This window comes from Lissotriton vulgaris, chromosome 3_1 (assembly GCF_964263255.1).
Source record: "Lissotriton vulgaris chromosome 3_1, aLisVul1.2, whole genome shotgun sequence".
Lineage (NCBI taxonomy): Eukaryota > Metazoa > Chordata > Amphibia > Caudata > Salamandridae > Lissotriton > Lissotriton vulgaris.
In genome coordinates, this window is record NC_141689.1 from 1,937,750,325 (window position 1) to 1,937,776,416 (window position 26,092).

Below are 26,092 nucleotides of genomic sequence, written 5' to 3' on the forward strand. Positions count from 1 at the left end.
TAGAAGTACAGAGCTAAATATAAGAAATAAAACAGGACCAACACAACAGAAATTAAATCAGTGGAACATGAGTTATGAATTTTTAAAGAGTAAAGTGTGAAATTGCACCAAAAAGCATAAAGCGCCAACAAGGCATTTCGGTCTCACTAGACAGAATCAAAGTCACACCTCCAGGCCAACTGCGATGGAGTGAAGGTCGGCTATAGTCACGAGATTAGGCCCGCTGAAGTTTACATTCTATAGTTTGTGCCAAGAGTCCCGTTTGCGTTGAAGAGGACCAAGGACAGGGAGAAGCCGGCTGACTTTGTGGGTGGGCATTGCTGGAGCTTCACAGTGGCAGTCCCCATGAGTGGTCAATGCTGCAATGCAAATAGTAGAGCTGACTGAGCTGGCCTGTGTGTGATGGCACAGCACAGACTATTCAGTCATATGTGGGGCTGTGCTCAGCTCTGCCCTTCCTAAGCTGTCAGCAGATGGCCACTCCAGGCAAATCTAATCCCTCTATTATTATGACTGTCTGGGAGTAATTCACAAAGCCGGTCAGCTACACCCAGTCATGTGATCCAAGACAGGCTGCAGGTTTGCAAAAGAATTGAGAGGTGCACTCGATAAAGTCAGCAACACAAAAAGTTCATTGATTTTGTAAATCTTCTGTTCTTTCTTTAATGTGTTCTTTATTTTCTTTTAAAATACACAGGCACAGCCAACGCGTTTCATTCCCTTTCGTGCCTTGGGAATTTCGTCAGGGCATACAATGGATGATCATTCAAGTTCGATAGTCCAAAGTGTGATCGCACCTGCGAAGCTGGTGCTAAAGGATTAGTATTAGCAATACGATCCCAAATATTCCTGGATAGAGTTGAAGTAAAGTTCCAGGCGGAGTATCTGCTGTGATGTCACAAATTTGTCGCAATATCGCGTGGAAAAAGTGAACAAGTGTATATCCTGGCCCCCTTAGTGAATCGGCGTAGAGGAAGGGGGGTGGTATGCGCTGGTTAACTGGTAGCGTCCAGACAAGTTGCAACAGTATTCTTAGGGTGCGGGACCTGTGATAGGGTCTCTGCAGTCCCCTGCTCCTCCCCGTGGATTTCTGGAAGCCTGCAGGCTGCAGGTTTGAAAGGGCGAAGGGCAGTAATATGCCTACTTTCTAAAAGTGAAACTGCAACAAATGATGGACGGAATGCTGAATGATTCAAACATTCTCCCCCAGTCAAGAGATCTTGGTTAAATCCGTGGTTCTTTTGCCCACTACGCCACCCCAGTTTGGACCTAGCCATATGCAAATCAGTCTTGACCCTGTGACTCATGGGAACAGTCCAGACCGAACTGCCAAGCCAGGTCCTCCCTGGACCGGAAACAATCATCTTGGGGCTGGTTTCGGGGTAACACCCCTCATCAGACAGGCTACTTTGAATCCAGTGGCACAGTGATCAGGGCACCCACGACTGGGCATACCCTGCCAACATAGGGCGAACAAAGCAAACACACGGAGATGATGTACCGAATGCTGAAACTTTTCAGACACTCAATTGATCAATCAATCAATCTACATACCCGTGAGGGTCTCAAGGCGCTGGGGGGCTGCTATTGATCGAAGAGCCAGGTCTTGAGAAGTCTTCTGAAGGCCAGCAGGTACCGAGTCTGTCGTAGGCTGGTAGGGAGAGCGTTCCAGGTCTTGGCGGCGAGGTAGGAGAAGGATCTGCCGCCTGCAGTGGCTTTCCGGATACGAGGTACTGTGGCGAGGGCAAGGTTGGCTGAGCGGAGGCTTCGGGTGGGGGTGTGGAAGCTGAGTCGGTTGTTGAGGTATGTAGGTCCGGTGTTGTGTAGTGCTTTGTGTGCGTGGATGAGGAGTTTGAAGGTGATCCTCTTGTTGACGGGGAGCCAGTGCAGGCCTCTCAGGTGGGGTGTGACGTGGCAGCGTCGGGGGACGTCGAGGATCAGTCGTTCCGAGGCGTTCTGGATTCGTTGTAGTCGTCTCAGGAGCTTGGTTGTTGTTCCTGAGTAGAGGGCGTTCCCGTAGTCAAGCCTGCTGGTGATGAGGGCCTGGGTGACGGTTTTTCTCGTGTCGGGGCGGATCCATTTGAAGATCCTGCGGAGCATTCGGAGGGTGTTGCAGCAGGATGCGGAGACGGCGTTGACTTGCCTGGTCATGGAGAGGGTAGAGTCGAGGATGACCCCCAGGTTGCATGCTTGGTCTGTGGGTTCCAGGGCTGTACCTAGCGATGAGGGCCACCAAGAGTCATCCCAGGCTGATGGGGTGGGTCCGAGAATGAGGACCTCCGTCTTATCTGAATTCAGCTTCAGTCTGCTGTCCTTCATCCAGTCGGCTACGGCCTTCATTCCTCTGTGGAGATTGGCTTTGGCGGTGTGGGGGTCTTCGGTGAGGGACATGATCAGCTGGGTGTCGCCGGCGTAGGAGATGATGTTGAGGCTATGTTGTCGTGCAACGTGGGCGAGCGGTGCCATGTAGATATTGAACAGCGTCGGGCTGAAGGAGGATCCCTGTGGGACGCCGCAGATGATCTCAGTGGTTTTTGAGTGGAAGGGTGGGAGGCGTACGCCCTGGGTTCTGCCAGAGAGGAAGGATGTGGTCCAGGCCAGGGCCTTCTCTTGGATTCCGGCGACATGAAGGCGTGCTGATAGGGTTCGGTGGCAGACTGTGTCAAAGGCTGCGTATAGGTCAAGGAGGATGAGGGCGGCTGTTTCTCCTTTGTCCATCAGGATCCTGATGTCGTCAGTGGCGGCAATGAGGGCGGTCTCGGTGCTGTGGTTGGTGCGAAAACCGGATTGGGAAGGGTCCAGGATGTTGTTGTCTTCGAGGTAGCGGGTTAGCTGTTTCTTGACAATCTTCTCTGTCACTTTTGCCAGGAACGGGAGCAGGGAGATGGGCTGGAAGTTCTTGAGGTCCTTGGGGTCCGCCTTGGGTTCTTCAGAAGGGCGTTGATCTCGGCGTGCTTCCAGCTTTCTGGGAAGGTAGCTGTTTCGAAGGAACTGTTGATTGTTTTCCGGAGGTGGGGTGCGATAGTTGTGCTGGCTTTGTTTAAGACGTGGTGAGGGCAAGGGTCGGATGGGGATCCGGAGTGGATGGAGTTCATGGTTTTGATGGTGTCTTCGTCGCTGACCTGGGACCAGGTGGTCAGGCGGCTTGTGCGGGTGGTGATCGCAGGAGTGGTGGACTCGGTGGTGGGTGTGGGGGTGTCGGAGTTGAGGCTGTCGTGGATGTCGGCGATCTTGCGGTGAAAGAAGGTGGCCAGGGAGTCGCACAGGTCTTGTGATGGTGGGATGTCGTTGGTGTTGGAGCTGGGGTTGGAGAGTTCTTTCACGATGCTGAAGAGCTATTTGGTGTTGTGTGCGTTGTTGACTAAGCGGTCCTTGAAGGCGGTCCTCTTGGCGGTCCTGATGAGTTGGTGGTGTCTGCGGGTGGCGCTTTTGTGGGCTGTGTGGCTGTCTGGTGTTCGGTCGTGGAGCCATTTCTTCTCCAGCTTACGACAGGTGTGCTTGTAGATCCGGAGGTCTTCGGTGAACCAGGCGGCTTTCTTGTTGGTGTGGTTGGTTGTGGAGGTCTTGAGAGGGGCGAGGGTGTTGGCGCAGTCGTTGATCCACTGTTTGAGGTTGGTCGCGGCGGTGTCTGGGTCGGTGGGGTTGGCAGGTGGTCTCAGGGAGAGGGTGGTAGTCAGTTGGTCCTTGGTGACCTTGCCCCAGCAGCGGCGTGGTAGCTGTTGGGTGCGGTGGTGTGTGGCGGGTTTCTTGAAGGTGAAGTGGACGCATCTGTGGTCGGTCCAGTGGGGTTCGGTGGTGTGGTTGAAGGAGACGTGGGGGCTTGTGGAGAAGATGGGGTCCAGCGTGTGTCCAGCGGCGTGGGTGTGTGTCGTCACGAGCTGTTTGAGTCCGAGGTTGGTGAGGTTGTCTATCAGGGAGGTAGAGTTGGCGTTGCTGTTGTTCTCGAGGTGGAAGTTCAAGTCCCCGAGGAGGATGTAGTCCGTGGAGGCGAGGGCGTGGTTGCCGACGAGGTAGGCGATGGTGTCGCAGAACTGTGGTCGTGGTCCGGGTGGTCTGTAGACGAGTGTTCCTCTGAGGGTGGTGTTGGGGTCGGTGTGGATCTGGAAGTGCATGTGCTCGGCGGTGGTGAGGGTGTCGTCTGTGTTGGTCGAGACTCTGAGGGTGTCCTTGTGGATGATGGCGATTCCCCCTCCAACTCTATTGGTGCAGTCTCTGCGGGAGATATTGTAGCCCTGTGGGATGGCTATGGAGATGTCTGGTGCTGAGGTGGCGTTCAGCCAGGTCTCCGTCGGGAAGGCGACGTCGGGAGCGGTGGAGTCTAGGAGGTCCCAGAGTTCGATGGCGTGATTGCGAGCGGAGCGGGTGTTGAGGAGGATGCAGCGGAGGTGGTTGGGTTCTCTGGCTGGTGGTTTGTAGGGCTGGATGCTGGTGAACCTGCAGTTCCGGCAGGCGAAGGGCCCTTGGGTGCGCTTCGGGGTGGCCTCATCCGGTGTTGAGTGCGTGGAGGGTGCTGGAGTCGTAGTGTAGCGGGGGCGCGGGGTCCAGGGGTCCTGGCGTGGGCGCGGTCCAGGCACGGACGGGCTTGCCTTTGGCGCGCCCGCTGCGCGCTTCCGCGCGGCGACCTCCATAAGAGGCGAAGTGGGAGAGAGGGGCAGGTGGGAGCGGGGCGGCTAATGGGCGAGGGGACGGACACAGAAGGCAAAAGGGGGCGGGCCGCAGGGGAGCAGCGGCGGGAAGGGGGTGGCACAGAGGGCAGTGGCGCAAAAAGGAGCGCCTAGGCTGGGAGACAAAAAGTAAAAAACAAGACAAGTTACAAAAGGCAAGGTACAAAAATATGGGAGGAAGACAAAAAAGATTAGCAGGACAACAGACAGGGGCGGCGAACCCTCGGCAGCTGCTTGGCGGGAGACACGGGCACCCAGGAGGAGCCATGCGGCGTTGGGAGTGACCCGAGGTCAGGTCACACTCACTGCCTCGCGGCGACCTCCATAAGAGGCCAAGTGGGAGGGAGGGGTAGCTGGGAGGCGGGAGCGGGGCGGCCAATGGGCAAGGGGACGGACACAGAAGGCAAAAGGGGGCGGGCCGCAGGGGGGAAGCGGGGGCAGGGGGGCACAGAGGGCAGTGGAGCAAAAAGGAGCGCCTAGGCTGGGAGACAAAAAGTAAAAAACAAGACAAGTTACAAAAGGCAAGGTACAAAAATATGGGAGGAAGAAAATAAAGATTAGCAGGTCAACAGACGCCAGGGGCGGTGAACCCTCGGCAGCAGCTTGGAGGGAGACACGGGCACCCAGGAGGACCATTGCGGCGTGGGGAGTGACCCGAGGTCAGGTCACTCACCCTAGTCACAGATCTGGGTTGAATCCAATCCCAGTGTATGAGGTCAAAAAACACTTTTCTCTGAAACAGCATCTTAATGAAAACATCTTGAAAATTCATACAGTGGAAAGCATTTAAAGATTTTGGATGTTACATGCAAGGACACTAAGCAACAGATTAAATGCCATCCTAAACCTCAGTGTTTTAAATTGGTGTTGTTCCTCACAGCTGAAAACCACTGGAAAGGAGATCTACATATACATTTTTTGACATTTTGATTTGTATCTATTCACTTTTGCATTCATTGCCTCATCTAAGACCTCTTCTATTGAGCTGCTTGTTGAAAATAACAACGTTTGAAATTATTAATGTTAAGGAGTTTATCTCCTCTTACTTGAACGCCTGAATCCACATTTTACTGCAGGAAGCACTACAGAGTCCATCTATGTTTTTTTCTAGTCATACCATTTTGATTTAAAGGGCTAGGCTGATGAAGAAGATGTTATTCAAGGCGAGGGTTATTTGGAGAAGTGAGAAAGTCTCAAGGTTGAAGAGTGTGTACAGAGCCGCACACCACTACAATAATCGATATGGGAGACGGTTCAGTTGCTAATCTCTTTATATTTTGGTATCCTGTTTACTATTTAAACTATGCAACACGATTGGTCTGGAGATGATCACTGAAAATATTAATAGTATTATTATGTGTAGCCTTACTTGTTTGCTCTCTAAATGTTATTGGACAAACCTGCCCAGGTAGCAGACCAGAACATGCAACCTGGATTCACAGCAGAGTAAATCAGTATATAGAAGAGTTCAGTAAAATATGCTGCTGTTGTGCCTCAGAAGGGTCACAGGAAGGAGACATACTAAAATACTTGTGTGTCTTCTATGAGTCACATTGCTGCACACTGAAAGGCAATGAGTGCTTGGTATTAGTGGATAACTGGCCACCCAGGGCTCCAATCTATTTAAAATGTTGGCCCTTGTGGCATATTTTGTGTCCTGCAATTTTTTGTCTCCTCATTAGTCAATTAACCACCCACACTTTTATTTTCAGTTCACTTTATACAGTAATCTCTTGACCGCTAACATCACCCTCCTAGATGACCCTCACGCCACAGTATTTTTGGTCTAGTTCCACTTTCGATTGCATCTCCATATCCACAACAACAACAAAATAATTGTCTTTTGTCACCTGACCCCCTCTGTTCTGAAATCACCCTTTCATTTCCCTCTCTTTCAGTGTTACTGATTTCCTTCATTCCTCCTCCTTCTGGGGGGCATTTCTGCTAATATATAGTGTCCTCTTAGCAAAGTGAACTGTCTAGAAGTGTGGTGTTAAGAGTAAAATATTGCTTGTAGGTTGTAGTTTGCTGCTGTGGTGATTGTGGATTCGATCACATACAGCCAGTGGCAGTTTAGGCCTCAGAACTGGGAATGGGAGCATTACATGCACACAGGGATACAGCAATGCTCCAAATGTTTTGAAAGTGATATGCTTCCAGTGGTTTGCACTTTAGTGTTGTGGCCATGTAGAAAAAACAATGGGCACATGCATCACGGGGCAATTCACACATTGTGCTGCTCACTCATTTACATTTGTTGAAATGTGTTTAGACTATTCCAGATGTCAGAGGAGTAGATGTGAGTGAATTGGACTAAATGAATGGAAGGAAGAGCTGGACTTCACAAATGCCTTAAAAGTACTAAGGCAAACACATTTGATTGAATTCTCAAAGTAGGACAGCTTGCTTCCTATGTAAAAAATTGTAAAACACTCTGGCGTTAATTTACCAAGGTCAATGCATATGAAGGCATTACAACAATTAAACAACATATTAAACTAACCAGGCCTCTCGGACCCATGTGGAGCTGAGGTCACAAGCCACAAACCTATGCAACTGCAGTAGGCAGTATCATTAAAGCAATTCTTGGTATTGGAAAGTTTGCCTACTGTTAAGATAAATAATTATGACACTCTAGTTTTCATTATGTATATTTGCATGTTAGGAAGCAGTCTAAAGCACATCTCACAGTGATCACAGTATAGTTCTAAATGTCCCTGGTTCAAAATCAGTTAACTACACGGCTGCTTAGTGACATCTTCTTATCTATACGAATCAATGGATTTCCCAGATACCTCATTAGTCTTCGTGGTCAGAAGGCAGGTTTGAAAAATACACTATACAGTTCACTTTTCCTACTGTCAATATCCACAATAAGAAACATTCCAGGTTTAAGCACCCTTAGTTTCAAAAGCCCCTTTGGGATTTCACATTAAGAAGGAGGTGGTCCTCCTTATCTGATATATGAGATCATACTTGAAGTCCTTTATTGTGTCCCTCCACAATCTGGAAAAGGGTATGGTTTCAAATGTTTTACATTACAGGAAAAATTAAGTCTTAGCTTGCGTATTAATTTTAGTAAATCGTCTCAAAAAAAATCATCATCTTTTTAAACCTTCATTGTCTGCTGGATATTTCTTAAATGTTATTATTAAGAGATTACTTTCTCAAGCATATCACACTGCACTAGAGAAGACTGGGCCTATTCCTCTTCATACCTGTTCCCTGATCAAATCTGTTGGGTGAACATTGTGGTTGACCTTGTGCATTCTTTAATCAGTACTGCCCATGTATCATTTCTGATTTAAAACTCCTAATTTGGTCAATATGTTGTTGACAAACTCTTCAGTTTAAGCATGGCCTAAATCCACTGTCGGCATACCTTAAATATTTGTTTCCAGGTTATCAATTGCAAAATTTGGGCCTGTCAAGGACTTGTACGTAAGAGTCTTTTAATGAGAAATTCTGTTCCTCCTAGTCCAGATTAATCAAATTGATAAACGCATACATCTTATGCAGTTTAATTCTGGTTCTGAATTCTGCTAGCAACTACAAAACTTTGTGACGAATGGTGAAGTATATGCAGAATACTTGACTTGTACCTTTTTAAGGAGACCTCTCACCAGACTTTTAAAACATTCATTGGCTTGATAATATGATAAACCATAGAGAATTAAAGACTATGGGCCAGATGTAGGTGGCTAAATAACAGTCGGTAACGTCGAAATTCGGTAAATTTCAGAGTTACCGACCGGTATTTAGCCATTCCTAATGTAGGTAAGGAATCAGTAAATAAGGAATCGGTAAATACCGATTCCTTATTGCTCTTGCATTTAAGGAATCAGTAATACCGATTCCTTAAATGCAATGTAGGAAGCACATTAAAGAGTGCTTTTGAGCCTTAAGAAATCGATAATTACCACCAACTTCAAGTTGGTGGTAATTACCGATTTCCTTTAAAAAACCACTTTTGTGTTTAGTTCCATGTGGCACACATTCATGCCCTTAGGACATGCATGTGCACACATGCACATTTCAGGGGTGCAACAGGGTGTCCTTTTGACACCTTGGCACCCTTGAAAGTGCTCCCGCTATTAGCGATTCAGTAATACCGAATCGCTAATGGTGGATGTCTTCACATTCATTCCTATGGGCCTCCAAGCGCATAGAAATGAAGGGGTAGGTATTCCTTATTACCGAATCTCAATTACCAATTCGGTAATAAGGAATATTAAGGATTCAGTATTTTTTACCGAATCTTTACCTACATAGGAAATACCGATTTCCTAATAGCGAAGCGGTAAAATTCGCTATTAAGAAATTGGTATTTCAGATTTACCTACATCTGGCCCTAAGTTAGTTATCTCCCGTAATGCCTTATCTAGTAGAGAGACTCTATCTAACCACACATGAACTAAGCAAAAGCAGTGTGGGCCATTCTATGTCGCACCATATCTCAAATTCTCATGACCCCACTGCTTAGGAGCCACGTTCAATCCAATAACAACTACAACATTTCAAAAGGAGCGTACAATCAGTCATAAATGTCACTCAGTGTAGGAAAGTAGGATCTGCTTTCATGGTTACACCTACTTTTTGCTGGTGTCACTATGTTTTTTTGACTAGTCTGACTGGGATCCTGCGAATCAGGACCCAGTCACTGTGTTTCCTCCCTATGTTTTACATGGTAAGTACTTTGGTACCTTCACAATTGGCTACTGGTGTACAGCTATAAGTTCCTAGCATATGATACTGAGGTACCCAGGGCATAGGTACACCAAGGGTCTCTCCTGGTCTGCACCATGCATTATGCCATCCATGAGAGACCACTCTAACTGTGACTACAGGCCTGCCATTGCAACCTGTGTAAGTTGGTGCTTGCACCCCTTACCCGAGATACACGTTTTCTTATATCTGAGGTCACTACACTTAAAACCTAGAAGTCCCCACTAAGGCAATCCTTTCAATCCTGAAGGCAGGGTGCTTGGTTATTAGTGTGATTGCCCCTGCATGAGCACAACACCCATACAAACGCCGGAACTGATTTTCAAGGATTTGTAAGTGTGGTCAGCCATTTTGATAGATGTAGTGGCCATCCGTCATTAAGAGATGGCTAAATATATAGTGGCTGTGCCGAACCTGGGCATTTTTAGTATCAAACATGTTGGAATCATCCCTCTAACACCGTTACAGGTGTTGGAGATATGATTCAATGCACTGGGGACTCCTCCGGGAAGCCCTAGTAACAGCCTTCCAGGGTGTGCCTGCAAGCTAGTGCTGCTGCTGACCATAGACATGATTCTGCCCTCCTGCTGCTGAGCTGAGCTTGAGCAGGGGAAGATAGAACAATAGGTTTCCTGTCACAGGGAAGTGTGACCACCTCCCAGACAGGACTTATAGTATTGGGCTGGGGTCGGGGCACTTGCACATTTGGTGCCCTCCTTGCAAACTACAGCTGGAACCAGTTCTGGGAGCCCTTGGCTCCCGCTCTAGTGTGAAACTGGACAAAGGACATGGAATTATTCTTCCCTCTGTCCTACCCCTTCTCTGGGAGAGACCACTGAGTTGACCTAAACCCTTTCTTAGGGCATAAATGGGCTTACCTCAGATTCGTCGTGGGACAAGACTCAAGCCTAAAACCACATCACTCTTCAACCGTCTGGATACTTGGACTTCGTTGGACTTCACCTGGAACCGAGACTGCATCAAAGAAGAATCCTGCTGCTCCTGGTCTCACTGTTCTGAAAGTCTTCTTCATCGTCAGTGTCTGTGCTTCTTATAGGATCTTCAACAGAACCGTGGCAATAAAGGACACCTGAATAACCCCCCTAGGAGTCAAGGAGTCTCTCCCCTGGATCTGCAGGCACCGCACCAAAGCTGGCTGGTCTGCAGCTCCTGACGACCCACAGACTTCGAACGACTCTGCAACATAGGTGGTGGTTCTGCAACTCCCTCAAAGCCTGGCCTGTTCTCTCTGAACTTTTGAGGCCAGCGCCCCTCATCAGAACCGCTGGGACTGAACCCCTGTGCACTGCATTGACTTGTCGTTGCCAAGGCTTGTTAGCTCTGCACTTCAGAGATTTTCGGGCTACAAGAAGCTCCAGGCTCCAGCCTCTAAGATCAGCATCCTTACACCATCTTCTGCACTGCGGGCCTTCTTCTTTGGTGAGCTGCTCGAGGTCCTCTTGCGACTCCTGTGCCTATGGCCTGCGGGTCCTCTCAAGGGTCTTCTCCTGCTTTTGCGGGGTTCCCTGCTTGCTCTGGGCATGCCCTGACTCTCCTGCACTTGGTGAGTCCCTTGGACCTTGCTGGTCCCAACGTTGCTGCTTCATTGTGTTCCACGTGCGTTGCTGCTGCCAAGGCTTGTTGGTACTCCTGCCAGACACTGACCCCCTGGTTCTCGACTTCCGACGTGGGGCAGTTTGTGCATGGCTCCGGGTCTTCCTCAGTGTCCCCTAGTCCTCACAGCAGCAGCGACAAGGGCTTGGCAGTTCGGGCTGGACTGTCTCCATGAGGCACAGGGTCAGACTGATTTGCATATATATGGCCATGTCTGAACTGGGGTGGCGGAGTGAGCTGCAGAATGATGATGGATTAAACCCAGATCAGTTTACTGGGGGTGAGTGCTTGCAATGTTCAACACTCCGTCCATCATCCCCTTGGTTTTGCTTTGTTGCTAGAACATCACACACTTCAGAATGCAGATAAAATACTCTCAGCTGCCGCCACTCAATCTCAAAGCATGAAGTTGCAGGGTGCGCAAGTTTGGATGCAGAACCGTGCCCGGTTGCTGCACCAGGAGGGCCCCCCAAAGGAACAGCTGATCAGAGGACTGATGCCCATTCTCAGGAGTTTGAGATACCATACTCTCCGTGCCCAATCTGGAGCCACTAAGAGGACTTGGACCCAGTCGGTCCTGATGTTCTGGAGAACTAGGGGCAGGAGAGGTATCGGCAGAAAGGCATACAAAAATCCTGAGCTCCACTTGAGCCAAAATGCTGTATTCATAGCCAGTGACTATTACGGGCTCATATCATTGTTTGAATTTTAAAACCATTATGCTAGGTATATGAGACTCTAAATCCCAGTTGGTCCAGTTCTCATTATATAACTATATACATTATTATTCTGAATTATGCAAAGTTCAATAAAGACAGTCCACAAAACACTTATAATCATGTTGAATGTACAGATGTCCCTTGTCCAGTTTCTTCTACCAACTAAATTTAAAAATGTCAGGTGGTATAGCAGAGATGCGTCTCCAAGCGAGAGCTGCCTTGGAAACTCCAACGTGCAGAACTGCTGACATTGTGCATTATCTGTGGTGGAGAATAAATCTAACACAGGTTCACCACAATCTTTGTAGAGGTATTGGACTACCTCTGGGTGAAGACTCCATTTGTGAGCTGCGAGGCATTGACGGCTAAGTTCATCCACTCTGATGTTTAGTGATCCTACCAGGTGCTGCACGACCAGGAAAATATCCTGATGTTCCAGCCATGTCCAGAGTGGCACAGAGCCTCCTGGCATGGAGTTCAGGACCTAACTGTTGCAGTACAACATGGTGAACATTTAAACCAGCTTCCATTTGGTGGATGGAAGGTAGGCTGTCACTGGAAAGCGGATCACTCTCAACTCCAACAGGTTGATGTGAAGCTGAGACTCCTCCAGAGACCAGCGTCCTCTGATCTCCACCTCTCCAGATGGCCTCCCGAAATCAGAAAGGTTCTGTCATCACTGTGAGTTCTGGGTGGGGAAAGGAGAGGGGTCTGTCCTGACCCAATTATAGTACATCGACCACACTGTAGGTCTTTTCCAGTTCCCTCTAATATCTGGTCCAAGTTGGACAGATTCCCCTGATGCTGACCCAACTGGCACTTTAGGTCCCACTGCAGGGCCTGCATAGTCCAACAAGCATGATTTACCAGCAAGATGCGGGAGGGAATGAGGCCCAGTAGCCTCTAGGTCAGTCTCACAATATTCCAGGATACAAGCTGAAGCACAGGAATCATAGCCTGAATATCCTGGAATTGTCATTCCGGAGGATAGGTCTGAAACTGCACAGTGTTGAGAATAGGAATGATGAAAGAAAGCATTTGAGAGGGAGTGTGAATTCAGCACGTTGCTGGTGAACCCCAGCATATATGCAGGAGGTACTCAATAATCTTAAGGTGAGCGACAACAACCTAGGACAAGTTTGCCATCAACAACCAGTCGTCCAGGTAGGGGGAAGACTGGCACCACAGGCCTCCACAGATAGGCTGTGACTACCTCCATCACTTACGTGAACACCTGAGGGGTGCTGGTAAGGCTGAAGGGGAGCACAGTAAACTGGAAATGATCCTGAACCACCATGAGCCCAGGTAACGTCTGTAGGCTGACAGAACAGGTATGTGAAAACAGGCATCCTGCAAGTCCAACACTACCATCCAGTCTTGGGGATACAGGGCAGCTAGTACCTGAGCCCGAGTGCACATTTCGAATTTCTCCTATTTCCAGAAGAAATTGAGAGAGCGGGGGTCTAGAATGGAATGGCGCTCTCCATCTTTTTCAGACACCAAGAAGTAGCAGGAATAGAAACCACGATAAATGCTTTCACAATATTAGGAGGGCAACCTAATTTCCATGTTCACACTGAACTTCTCAATTCGAATTTCATGTATCTGTAATCACTCTTTTGTTTTCAATTACTTTCCATATCTCGTTTTTCAATAAAATTCCAGATGTTGGTGTCTTTTTCCATAAAGTTATTTTTATTAAGTATCCAATTTTGAGAAGGAGGATAAATCAAATTGCCCTGATGAAGTCCCCATAAGGGATGAAACGTGTAGGCTGGGTCTGTTTTGAGTGTGATTGAATTGGATACTTAACATAAAGAACTTTAAGAAAGCTCAATGTGAACAAGGACATTTGGTTACACTCCTAACATTGTGAAAGCATTTGCAAGGATTGAGTTTTGTGGGCAGTCAGAACTCCAGGAGTGGGCATAAGAGAACTAGAAGATTGGGATATCTGACCAGTACCGTCCAGAAGCACCACTGCTGGCTGTCTTTTCTAAATTGGAATAGCAGCCACAACCTACTTCTGCTGTTAGCACCCCCTCCTTTGCTCCTTCGGCCAAAACAGCCTGCACTTCCTGTCCAAGAGTGATAGATGGTCCACCATCAGCTGATCTTAGGACAGTTGCAATGGCAGCAGGTGTGCTTTAACGTTGAGGTGTAACCCAGCTGAACAATCTGAAGGACCCACTTGTCTAATGTTACAGCTCTCCATTGGGGCAGGTGGTTTCTGATCCTGAGGCCAACTGATTGCCCATAATGTTTCAAGGGCATTTTTTGAAGAGGTTTTGAGGTTGCAGCAGCTGGAGGGCGGAGTGGGGGGTGATCTAGTTGGACCTTTGGCCCCATGAGGCTTGTGGGAGTCACATTCAGAGCCGCGAAAGGACTGAACAGTCATGGCTGGGAATTAAAGGATGCAGCTGATAGCAATTTCCATACCAACGGAAGGAGCAGAAGGTGGAATACGGCTGTCATGGGCCATGGATAGTCCCAACGATCTAGCAGGGCTCTGCTATTTTTAAAGCACTTAAGTGCCAAATCGACCCAGTCACCACACAGGCATGTGTCATCAAAGGGAATGTCCATAAGGGATGCCTGGACATTCCTGGAGAAGCCAGTAGATATCAGCTCTGCCCAGCAAGTCAGTCATATCCAGGCCACAGCATATGGTGAACTATTCTGCCTTCCTGCCATCAGCAACAGCCTGGGTCAGGATGGCTCAGACTTTCTCCGAGATCATGGGCAGCACTTGTGCAGCAAAGTCCCCTACAGTATGGGAAAACCGGCTCAATAAGCATGTGGTGTCCACAGACCATAATGCAAGGCTGGTGGAAGAAAAAATCCTCTTCCTAAAGGTATCCAGCCTCTTGGATTCCCAATCCGGTAGTTTGGTACGGAACGTGCCAGGGTTTATTTTGAAGGTTGAGGCTGTACCACCAAGCTGTCTGTGGTGGGGTGCTGGTGTGGAAGGCTGGGTCCCCAGAAGTAGGGCTGTGGCCGGAGTGCCTATGAAGGGCTTGGTTCAAGCCCAAGCAGGAAATCAGTAAGGATTTAATGAAAGGAGAGGAGGGGTCCTGTGTGGGATCTCCTAAGCTGAAGCACATCCGTTAAGACGTTAGACTTGACTTCCACAGTGGGCAGTATGAGGAGGAGAGAGGAGACCAGTGACTGGTGAGGTGACCAGGCCACTTCATCAACCAATTCCCGATACCAATTGTCCTCGGCCAAAGGTTCCTCACGAGGGGGTTGATCAACCAATTCCTGATACCAATTCTCATCGGCCAAAGGTTCCTCAAGAGGGGGTTGGGATAACTATAGGAAACCTCAGGTACCCCTTAATCTTATTCCTCACAGGGCCTATCAGTAAAAGAAGGAACTGTCTCCAACTCAGAAGACCTGGATCCGGTAGTTGCCGGAATAGATGTTGGACACCACCAATGTGGCTCTGTATCGAAGTAAAGAATGACGATGGGGCAGGGAACGGTGCCACATGTCTGAACCCCAGCGAATGTTGTGGTTTCACAACCGGATCGGTCTAAGTCCAGGAACAAATTCAGAGGGTCCGACTGATGCTGACGGCAGACACGTCACTGGACACCCAGCATCTGGCGGACTGGTGGGGTCCAAAGGCACTCCAGTGGAGTCCAGTTGCTTACACAAAGTTGGGTGGGGGATACTCCAGCAAACTCAAGGAGAGGTGGATCGGACCTAGGCTTAGGCTCTACATAGATGCCCTGGGAGCAGGGCTTAAAACTGTGACATTGGCCCCACTCCTTGTCCAAGGACTTGGATTGGTGCAGGGAAGTCAAAACATGCTTTGGCTTCTCCAAACTCTTTTTGTAGCTCATACCTTTGAAGCCAGGAAGCAAAACAAGGGCCTGCAGGAGCTCCCTGATGACCAGGGCCTAGAGCAGCGGGGAGTCATTCAGTGTCATACAGCCAAAAGATTCATGGTCTGCTCCTGGATGGCTTTCAAATGTATGGTCTTGCAATCCAGGCAGGCCTTGGAATCGTGGTCTGGCTTTAGGCACTAGAGGCAAACCAAGTGTAAGTCTGTGGCATTGATTTTCCTGTGACAGGTACCACAAGGCCTGAAACACACAGGTTTCTCGGGTAACGTCTCTAGTGAGAAAAAAGATGATACGCTGGAACCGAAATATAAAAAAAATGTCAGTCGAAAAAGGACTGAAGGTAGCTCAGTGAGGATCTGCGCTGATGTTGCAGAAAAGAAGGAACTGAAGTAAGCACGCTGGAGTGTATCCTAAAGCATTTCCCTTCTGGCAAAGGGGATGCCTAAGATTATAACCTGTAATTGATCGTTGCCACATACAGGGGTACTGCTTAATAATGTCCAGATCCAGTCTGATGCCTTGGGGAATATTCTAAGGTAAGGAATATGTAGCTAGAAGTTGTACTATGTTAATCAGTAGCTTGTGGCATTGACAAAAATTGCGAGTGTATCTACTCTCTCTGGTGTGCTATAAGTAAGATCTCTAAGTCAGATGAAATAATGAAAGTATGCCGCGACTTCAACTATTGTTATTAAGAACATATGCTCACGTGTCTTCAGAATCTGAGTGCTCCTCTTCTTTCAGTGGCTCGTCTTCCAAGTCATCTATTTCAAGACTGTCATCCTCCTGCTCATCTGCCAAACCATTGGCATCATCCACAAATGTTTTGAAAAGCTTGCCAAGATCTGGAAGTGAACATGTTCTCAGCATCTAAAATGAAACCGAGATTATTTAGTACCTTTATATTTAATACTCAATACATATTTTTCTGAAAGGCCACACTTTTCTCACAGCAGCAGAGTTGTACAGTGAAGATTAAAATGCCAGTTGAAGGTGAACTAGAGCTGGTGTAGCACCTACCATTCCACTTCTTTGAAATGAAGCGATGTGGCACTTACAAAGAACAAAGATATCATTCTGTTTTGTCCTGTCCTCTGGTAAGGAGGAGCTGACTAGGTTCACAGAATCAAGTCATTCAGAAACCAGCAGCACAGATGTAGCAAATAGAGCTAGTAACTTCCAAGAAAGATATAAACTTCAACCAGGCGTTAACATATTAAATAAATACCCTCACTGAGTTCACTATAGTAGAAATTGTGTTAATTAAAATACACCCCTGCTTAACTGTTCTATAATGTTTTTGTTCTCTAGTAAGGCATGTTCCCTCATCAAAACACCAAAATAATTGTGTATACCTAGCCTAAAGAAAATGTATCTATTATACAAGAAACATGTTACTATTCACAGACTATAGCATAATTAAAATGGAGTACAAATATATAATGGGGACCTACTTTGCTCTCCACACTGACAAGTCGGGAAACAGCCCTTATATCACTGAATCACCTTTGAAAGTATTTGTCAAGATATTCTAACAGCATTGCATTAAGACCAGCTAGCAGTTCAAACCCACCGGTACTTGCTGTCCACCTACATCAGAGTGCTCACACAATTAGTTCTGAACAAAGTAAAACAATGGGTAGGAGCATCTGGAACTACACCTAAATGGATCAACTCTTTCCTCACCAACACCCAAAAAATAAAAAACTCCCATATCACTATTGATACTGTCCATTCAAATAGAAGAAGTGTAGCAAGCAACTTTCTGGAGGGCATCAGCACTAGATCAGCTCTGCTGTTCAATGTGAAGCAACCCTTCTCCTAGATTAGCTCTCCAACTAAACCATCTGCAATTGTAGATGTATGAAGATGAAACACAGATCCACCTCCAGTTGGGAGCCAGTTCTGAAATGCAACATATTTCAAAATAACAAAGTGTGCCTCAATGGATACGTCAAAGCTGCATGGGCCTTATGGGATCTAAAAGTGTGGTTCTGATTTGAGGAAAGTTAAAACACCCCACCTTTCCCTTTGCTGGAGATAATAGCTAATGCCCGCCACCCTCTTCCCGGGTGAAAAGATCAAGTACCTGATGAGCATTATAATGGACAACAGTTTATCCTCTTTCACAGAGATTTTGCACCAGTCAATCACATCAGATGGCAAGAATGTTTCTGAATCTTGAACATTTCAAGAACTATTCAACAGCTCCTGATCAGTGTACAGGACAAGTCCGATTGAAACTTACCACTAGGTTAGATGACAAAAAATCTGTGTGGAGTCAGTTGTACTCAAAAGTTAATATAATAAGCTGCAGAGACTGCACATCAAAGTGACATGTAAATCCTTAAAGTTGAAAAAGCAGAAGCTCATCCCTACTACCATGCATTCAATCAATGGCTCTGTGTCGATCAAAGAATTAGATGCAATGTCTTTTGTGCGATTCACAAAGCATTTAGTGGAGTGGAATGGAATATCTGTAGTCGCTATAACAACTCTAAAGAAAGCTATGTTTCAGCAAAATATACTTGATATACCTAAATCGACTATGATCTTATGCCCCAGTTATCGCCCAATCGCACCCCTACTCACCCAAGCAAAAACCATGGAAAGCACTACTGCCAACCATCAACATTCTTTGATGACCACTGTATTCTTGTATATGCATAAGCTTAAGCCTATTGAACAAGTTACTTGTCTTCAGTAACACTCTTTGGTGGATCCTCTGCTGATTCGTCAACTTTTGGATATTCCTCAGGTGCCAGACTACATATGGAAGTTTTCACAGCAGTGCTCCCATTTGCTGTTAGGAGGCACAGTGTAGCTGTGCATAAGTCTAGTTCCGTCCAGAAAGTGACTGAGCAGAGACGCACATAAATGTTCCCCTCAAACCAACATCAGTGTTTTGTTTGACTCTTTCTGCACCCTCTGTCACAGAGAACAACAATTTGAGATACCTGCATGCAAATCTCCATTTGGGACCTTCTTAGATGCTAAAAAGAGAACACAGTATGGGGAGGTGGGACGGCATTGAGGAATCCTTAGTTGGATGGAATATCCATCCAATAGAGTACTTCCAAATGCAAGTGATTTTTTCTTCTGGTGGATACTTCTAACCACATCTTTTCCCCTGTAGAATAGATGCTATAGCAGTAATTACCAAATATCAAAAGTCTGCGTGGTGGACTCACACCAAAAAGCCCTACAGAACCAAATAGGCGAACTGCCTTTCCCGTCGGACATGGCAGCAAGACAGTAGTGCCTTGTGAATGTGTGAACTGGCACCCACTTCGCAGCCTGTAAGATATCAAGAATAGGCACTCTGCTTGCAAAGGAAGTGGTAGCAGGATTGGCCCTGGATGAATGAGCCCCAACACCTTCCGGAGGCTGCTTCTTGACCAATACATCGCAGATCTAAATAAACATGTCTTTTCATCTTGGCAAAGTCCATTTCTGCATCGTCTTACCTTTTGATGCACCCAAAAAACCCACAAAAAGCTGATTGTACACCTGATGTTCTTTGTTGATGTAAAAGTTTAAAGCTCTTTCTGGGTTCAGTTGATTAAGTCTCCCCTCTTCAATCGAGGCGGTAGACAGAGCAGAGGATGCTAGGAGGGTGATGGATTGCCCAAAGTGAAAAGGAGTGATTACTTTTTGAAAAAAAAAAAAAACAGCCCTGGTCCTCAACGGTAGTTTAAAAGGTGATGTAAAGCAGCTGCTCTAAGAGTGCCTGGAGTTCACTCACACAATAAGTTAAAGTGATCGCTATGAGGAAGAGCGTTTTAAGTCAGACAACACAACAAGCAGCTGAGTGGCTTGAAAGGACTGCCCATGAGGAATATTAGGACAAAATTAAGGTCCCACTGTAACATCGCAAACAGTTTGGAAGAAATATGTATCACACATTTATTAAACTGGAGTAAATGGACTTAGTAAATGTACACGAGGCAGCAAACTCCAGTGGTAGATCTAACTCAGTCAACTTCCGCCACTTAGTCTTCCACGCAGGAAAGTGTAGATTGTGCAGGTTTAGGTGCAAAACCCTGCCCTGCTGCTGAGGCTAAAGTTCCTCTTGAAGCTGTAACCTGATCAGAGGACAGATACCCAGGAGTTCCGTGTATCACACTCTCCTGGCAACATATGAGGAAGGACTGACTTGAGGACAGGTGGGAGGGACCCTAACAGGTGATATTAATGACTAACACTGCAGTGAAGTGCGCAGGAGAGCTACTGTGGTTCCACGTTGCTTACACAAAGAGAGTGAGTGGAACCTCCTTCTTTTGTTAGTGAGGGAACAACTTAAATGCAGCTTCTGATATCATTTTCTAAGTCTTGTAATATATATGTTGCTATGGTTATATTGGTACCATTTTCTTTCCCCTTATTTAAGTGATTTCAATGTGTCTTTCAAAAATCTCCCAAATACAAGAGGATGATACTGGTGTTAAATAGGGGACATTTTTAGTGCAGATTACACAAACCGAGCATGGAACTAAAACTACTAATCAGGAGTATAGGTTTTGGTTTGACCGAAGAAGAAAATGTATTCATCAGAGAAAATAATGAGAGAGGAGTTATAAGGAACTGGAGAGATGTAAAGTTGTAGAGGAAGGAGGAGGAAGAATTTAAATTTTCAAATATACATCCAAGGTTGAGGATGGAGCAGGATGGAATGGGTGAGTTGGGTATAGTATGTAAAAGGTCTATGAAAAATACTAGTAAACAGCACACAGGCAATGTGGGCTCCAAACAGCTCACTGGTATGTAATTAATACAAATTCTGTTTCCTCCAACGCTCTACTTTTGTGACCCCATTGCCAATAGGCCACCCCAACACAAGGTCAAGAAATAGCAAATGAAAAGGCACGTTCAATTCTATACAGGATTATCTGTTCCTAAATCAACAGATGATTAAATTGTTCTCCAGCAATAGATCAAGTAGTCATGATGTGATGAATAAAAGTTATTCAGGAGTCTTGCGAGTTGCTTTGAATCCAATTTTATTCAACAAATGCCAATTTGGCAGAAGTAATTCATTCGGCCCAGCTAACACGTTTCATCCCAGTGAGACTTATCAGGGTTTGACCAATATCCCAATGTTATCATCCACTCAGTGCTGGTTCCTGTTATCTCATAAATCCTCAACGATTTTAATTTTGTACCACTAGATGGCGTGTTGCGCTCCCATCTTATCTTCATCCTTTCTGTTTCCTGGTTCGATTACGTGATATATTGCTGAAGAACAGTTTATCTGTTGGTTATGGAACAGATAATCCTTTATAGAATTGAACGCTCCTTTTCATTTGTTGTTTCTTGGCCTATGAAAAATGATAAGGTACAAAATGTAGAAAAACATTTGTGTGAAATAAGCTAAGAGGTGAAGGTAAATTAATTGCTGGGTGGAGAGCCAATCTTGAGAGAAATCTATTATGTTTGTGAAAAGAATGCTTATAGTAACTTGCCAAAAAATTGGTTTGGTTCTTGTTGGACAAGTTAGGTAACGCCTTATCTGGTAGACATTATCTAGCAGCAGATTCCTTACCTTTGAGCTTCCAGGTGTCAGGCTGGATTCTGAAGATTTTTTTCAGCAGTACCCATGAGCACCGGTAGGTGGCGTCGATCGATTCCGCGTGACGTCGTCGGCGTCTTGTTCGTCGTAGTCATGCCATTCGCGTCGTCAATATAACCGCCACTCCGGTGTGCTGATGTCAGTACTTTTCATGACTTTCCACGCCAGAAGCGCGGAGCCATGAAGTAAATGAACATGGTGTGGTCAAAAGAAACTAGACCCCGAAGAGGAAAAGCCTGACACTAAAAACAATTCACCAGTGCAGAGAGGATGGGTGAGTCGGCAAGGAATCTGTGGCTTGATCATGTCTCTACCAGAGAAGGCGTTACAGAAGATAAGTAACTTGTCCATCTGATACAGGCATCTAGCCAGGGGTTCCTTACCTTTGAACAGATACCCAAGCAATACCTTCCCCTGATGTGGGACTGCGGCAAATCTTTAAACCAGGAAATCCTGCAAGAAAGAGCGGCTGCTTTCGTCCTGTTGGGATGGACCGTAAGACCTTCTGGAGGTTGCTTCTTTACAAGGCATAACATATTTTAATGCAGAGGATAACCCAGCGTGATATGATCCTCTTTTGGACAGCACACCCCTTCTTTGCTCCCACATATCCTATAAAGAGTTGGTCATCTATCCAGACCTTTTTCGTGCAACCAAGGTAGAACAATAACGCTCTTTTTGGATCCAGACGGTGAAGCCGCTCATCTCTTCCTAGGTAAGATGCAGAGGTGCATAGAAAGTGGGCAGAGTAACTGACTCTCCCAGATGAAAGGGAGTTACAACCTTGGGCATAAAGGATGCCCTAGTTCTCAATACCACTTTTTTAGGAAACTGTATCAGGTAAGGAAGTTGTGATGAGAGTGCATGCAGTTCGCTCACCCTCCTAGCAGAGGATTACCCCCACAAAAGCTGTTTTGATGGTAGCAACTGTAGAGGACAGTTGTGCATCGGCTCAAATGGTGCGCACATCAAGAAAGAGAGGACTAAATTAAGGTGGCATAAGAAAAGGAGAAGGGTGGGTTAAAAATCTCTGCACCATCTTGCTTTATTTATGATTACGGGATGGTATGGGGGTGGGCTGGTGCTTTCTTGTTCTTTTTGTTTTCTTAAAAGATGGGGGGGGGATTTCTTTCATCTGCAATGCATTTCTATATCCTTGCTACATTTATTTTCCGTAACAAAAAAGTCAAAGTCATGATGTTGTTTATCGATTGTGCACAGGCCTCTGGGGTACAGAGGCCTGCTGTAGATTTGTCATTTGATGAAAAAAATGTATTTAAAAAAAAAAAATCTCTGCACCAGAGGGGACTTAAAAAGTGAAGGTAGCTGAAGAAAAGCCAAAAGGGTCGAAAGGTCCCCTTGGAGGTGCCCAAGGTAGAGCCCTGCTGGGCCAAGGAAATGATAAACAGGAGTATATCTGCCAAGGAGGCAGACAAGGGGTCAATGGACCTTTCTGTACAATATTTACAAAAGGTGTTCCATCTACAGGTGTATACTGTCTTCGTGGAGGGACGCCTGGGTGCCAGAATAACTTTGTAGACTTCGGAAGGAAGGTCCAAAGCTGTCAATTATTGCTGCTCAATCTCCATGCAAGGAGGCGGAGAGTGGACTGGTTAGGATGGATGACCCTCCGCTGCTGCTGCAACAGAAGATCCTTCCAAATGGGCAACCTGATCGGAGGATCGATGCTCCTGTCTAGAAGCTCGGGATACCAAACTATGTGCCCAGTCTGGAGCCACAAGAGTAACTTCTGCCCGGTCGCACCTGATCTTCTTGAGCACTCTGGGCAGGAGTTGTATGGGCCGGAAAGGCATATAGGACGCCTGAGCTCCACTGGTGATAAAAAGCGGCGCCAAACGAGAGCCGCCTTGTAAACTCCAATGCCCAAAACTGCTGTCATTGCGCATTCTCTTCAGAGGAAAACAGTTTTAGCCAAGGCTCTTCCAACCACTGAAAGAGACCTTGTGCCACATCCGGATGGAGATGCCACTAGTGATCCGCCAGGCACCTCCAGCTGAGCTTTTCTGCCCTGGCGTTCAGAGAACTGGCCAGGTGTCGAACCAATAGGGAAATGCACTGTTGTTCCAGCCTTGTTTTAGTACCACAAGGTGGTAGTGTTGTCTGTGAACACCTGAATTAGCCTTCCCAATTATGGATGGGAAAAAGGTTTTCAGTGCCATTCGAATCACCCGAAGCTCCAACGGATTGATATGGAGCCTGGTTTCCACAGGAGACCGGAGTCCTCTGATCTCCACCTCTCCCAGATGACCGTCCCATCTCAGAAGAGACGCATCTGTCACTACTGTGAGATCTGGATGGGGAAGGGAGAGGGGTTTGCCCTTGACCCAATCGCAGTCTGTTAGCCACCACGACAGGTCTTCCGCAGTGCCCTCTGAGATCTGAACCTGTGTTCAGAACCGCTCCAATGAAAGGGAGCGTCTGAGAGAGAGTCAGGTATGACTTCCGCATGTTGATAGTGAACCCCAGCGAATGCAGGAGGTTCGCCGCAGTCTGGAGGTGGGAGACGAGTGCTTGGGACAAGCCCGACTTCAACAACCAGTTGTCAAGATAGGGGAAGACTGGAACATTTGATCTCCGCAGATGAGCTGTAACCACCCCCATCACCTTTATGAACACCTGAGGAGCACTCGTGAGGCCGAAGGGGAGCACCGCAAATTGAAAGTGCTTGTGGCCCACTGTAAACCGCAGGTAGCGACGACTGGCAGGCAGGATGGGGATATGAAAATAGGCATACTACAAGTCTAGCACTACCATCCAGTGTCCCGGGTCCAGTGCTAGAGTGAGCATCTTGAACTTATTCTTTTTGAGCAAGTAGTTGAGGGCTCTGAGATCGAGGATAGGACGAAGGCATGCGGTCTACTTTCCGACCAGAGAATAACAACCACAGCCTGTTTCATGCCCAGGAACCCTCTCAATTGCTCCCTTGGTCAAGAGAGACTTGGCTTCCTTGCGGAGTAGAGCAAGGTGATCCTCTGTCGTACACTGGAGGCATAGTTGGAAGGATAGATTCGAAGGGGACGAAGTAGCCATTTTGGACTATTTGTCTCAACAGTGGTAGAGATGATGGCGTATTCTGCAACAGACTGGTCGTAAATGATCCTGTGGAATCGGACTAGGAAGATTTTGCGGTGGAGGAGAGGATCGTGGCTTGGCTCGACTTCTGGCCTCCTGAACCACAGGGTCGGGGTGAACTGTATCCACGATCCCGCAGAGGCTGCTGAGCTTGCAGGGCCCTCTGGCTGAATGGGGTTGGCGCAGTTGGAAGCCCCTTCCTTTGCCAAATAAGGAGCGAAAAGCGGATGCCGGCCGGGATGTTGTGGTGAGGCCCAAGGACTTGGTGTGGCCCGCGAGTCCTTGAAACGCTCAAAGGGGGCATCAGCTTTCTCCCTGAAGAGACAGAAGTTATCAAAGGGCATGTCCATAAGGTTAGCTTGGCCATCCCCTGAAAAACCAGATGTCCTCAGCCAGACGTGGCGACGTACGGCCACCGTCAAGGATATCGCTCTGCCCAGCGAGTCTGTTGTGTCCAAGCCACATCTGATGGCGAGCTTTGTTGCATCTCTCACCAGTCTGAGATAGCATGGGAGAGTAGGGCCCGGTCCTCCTCCGAAACTCTGGGCAGCACCTGTGCAACTGTGCCCTATATCGAATGAGAATAACAGCCCAAAAGGCATGAGGTGTTCACCGACCGCAATGCCAGACTGGCAGAAGAAACTTTTTTTCTTTCCAAAGATCTCTAGTCTCTTGGATTCCCTGTTCGGGGTGAGGAAGGGAACATGCCACGGGAAGTAGAAGCCTGGACCACCAAGCTTAATGGGGTGGGCGGTGAGGAAAACTGGGTCGCTCAGTGCAGGGCAGTGGCGGCAGGTAATTGTCTTATTCACAGGAGCACCAGTGCTGGGCTTAGACCAGGTGCACAGAAGGACGTCTGTAAAGCCATCATTGAAAGGCAGCAAGCGTTCCGAGCTGAAGACACCAGGCTGCAGGACCTCTGTCAAGGTGTTAGTCTTGACTGCCAATGTAGGAAATAGGATTATGCCTTTCACCAACTGAGTACTGTCATGCAAGGAGAAATCAGAGTGGCTTGTAAGCCGCTGAAGCAAGGGAGGAGGAAGGGGAAAACTGTTGTCCTTAGTAGTGTGCACATTACAGTAGCCCTAGAACTGAGAATGATTTAGGATGCTGAACTGGCTGCAATGCCGGCTGCTATTGATACAGCAATTCAACGGATAACCCTTGAACTTCCTATATTCTTGGTGGGATTGCAGACTGACGAGAGCAACTCTAGGGAGCGGGCCGTAACACAGCTGGCTTATATCTCTCTTGTACAGAGTTGGCTCTCTCCCTAAAGAGCCTAGATCCATTAAAGGGCATAACCTTCAGGGATGCATGAACATTCCCTGGAAATCCAGTTACACACATCCAGGCATGATGTCTAATCACTAGACTTGTGTCATAGGCATATCCAAGTAATCTGTTGTGTCAAAGCATGCTCACAGAATGTATTTTGGCACATCTTTTCTATTCTGAATCATGAAAGCCAAACCTGAAATGAATTCCACTGCGATCAACAGCAACACCTCGCTGGCCACGTCCTAAAGTGTGTGTGTGTGTGTGTGGCAACCCAAGAAGCAGGCTGGATTTAAAGAGTGTTTAAAAACCATAGAACTATACTGGCAGAAGAGAACACTATTTTACCAAGTCATCAATCCATACTTACCTGACCGAGCTGGTGGGAAAAAGTTCCAATTTACTTTACGTGTCAATACATCCACCACAAGACTTTCCAGAGTCAGATGGGGGGTCAAAAAAGGCAGTGTCAGCAGAGGGAGGGCCTGTGTCACCTGGCCATAGTTTGACTGACTGGGGGAGCTGAGGATGGCTTTGACTACATGGCTGTCAAAGTGTCTGTAAGAGCCACATTAAAGA

General features: G+C 47.1%; 1 protein-coding gene across 1 annotated transcript in view; it reads right to left on the bottom strand.

The window, feature by feature from the left end:
* LOC147728645 (serine/threonine-protein kinase Nek1-like) overlaps window positions 1-26,092 on the bottom strand; it is a 460,469-nt gene that overhangs the window by 109,866 nt on the left and 324,511 nt on the right. Inside the window, exon 9 of the mRNA XM_086962422.1 lies at window positions 16,283-16,443. Within this exon, the coding sequence (XP_086818548.1) occupies window positions 16,283-16,443 (161 nt within the window). The remainder of the gene's footprint in view (window positions 1-16,282; window positions 16,444-26,092) is intronic.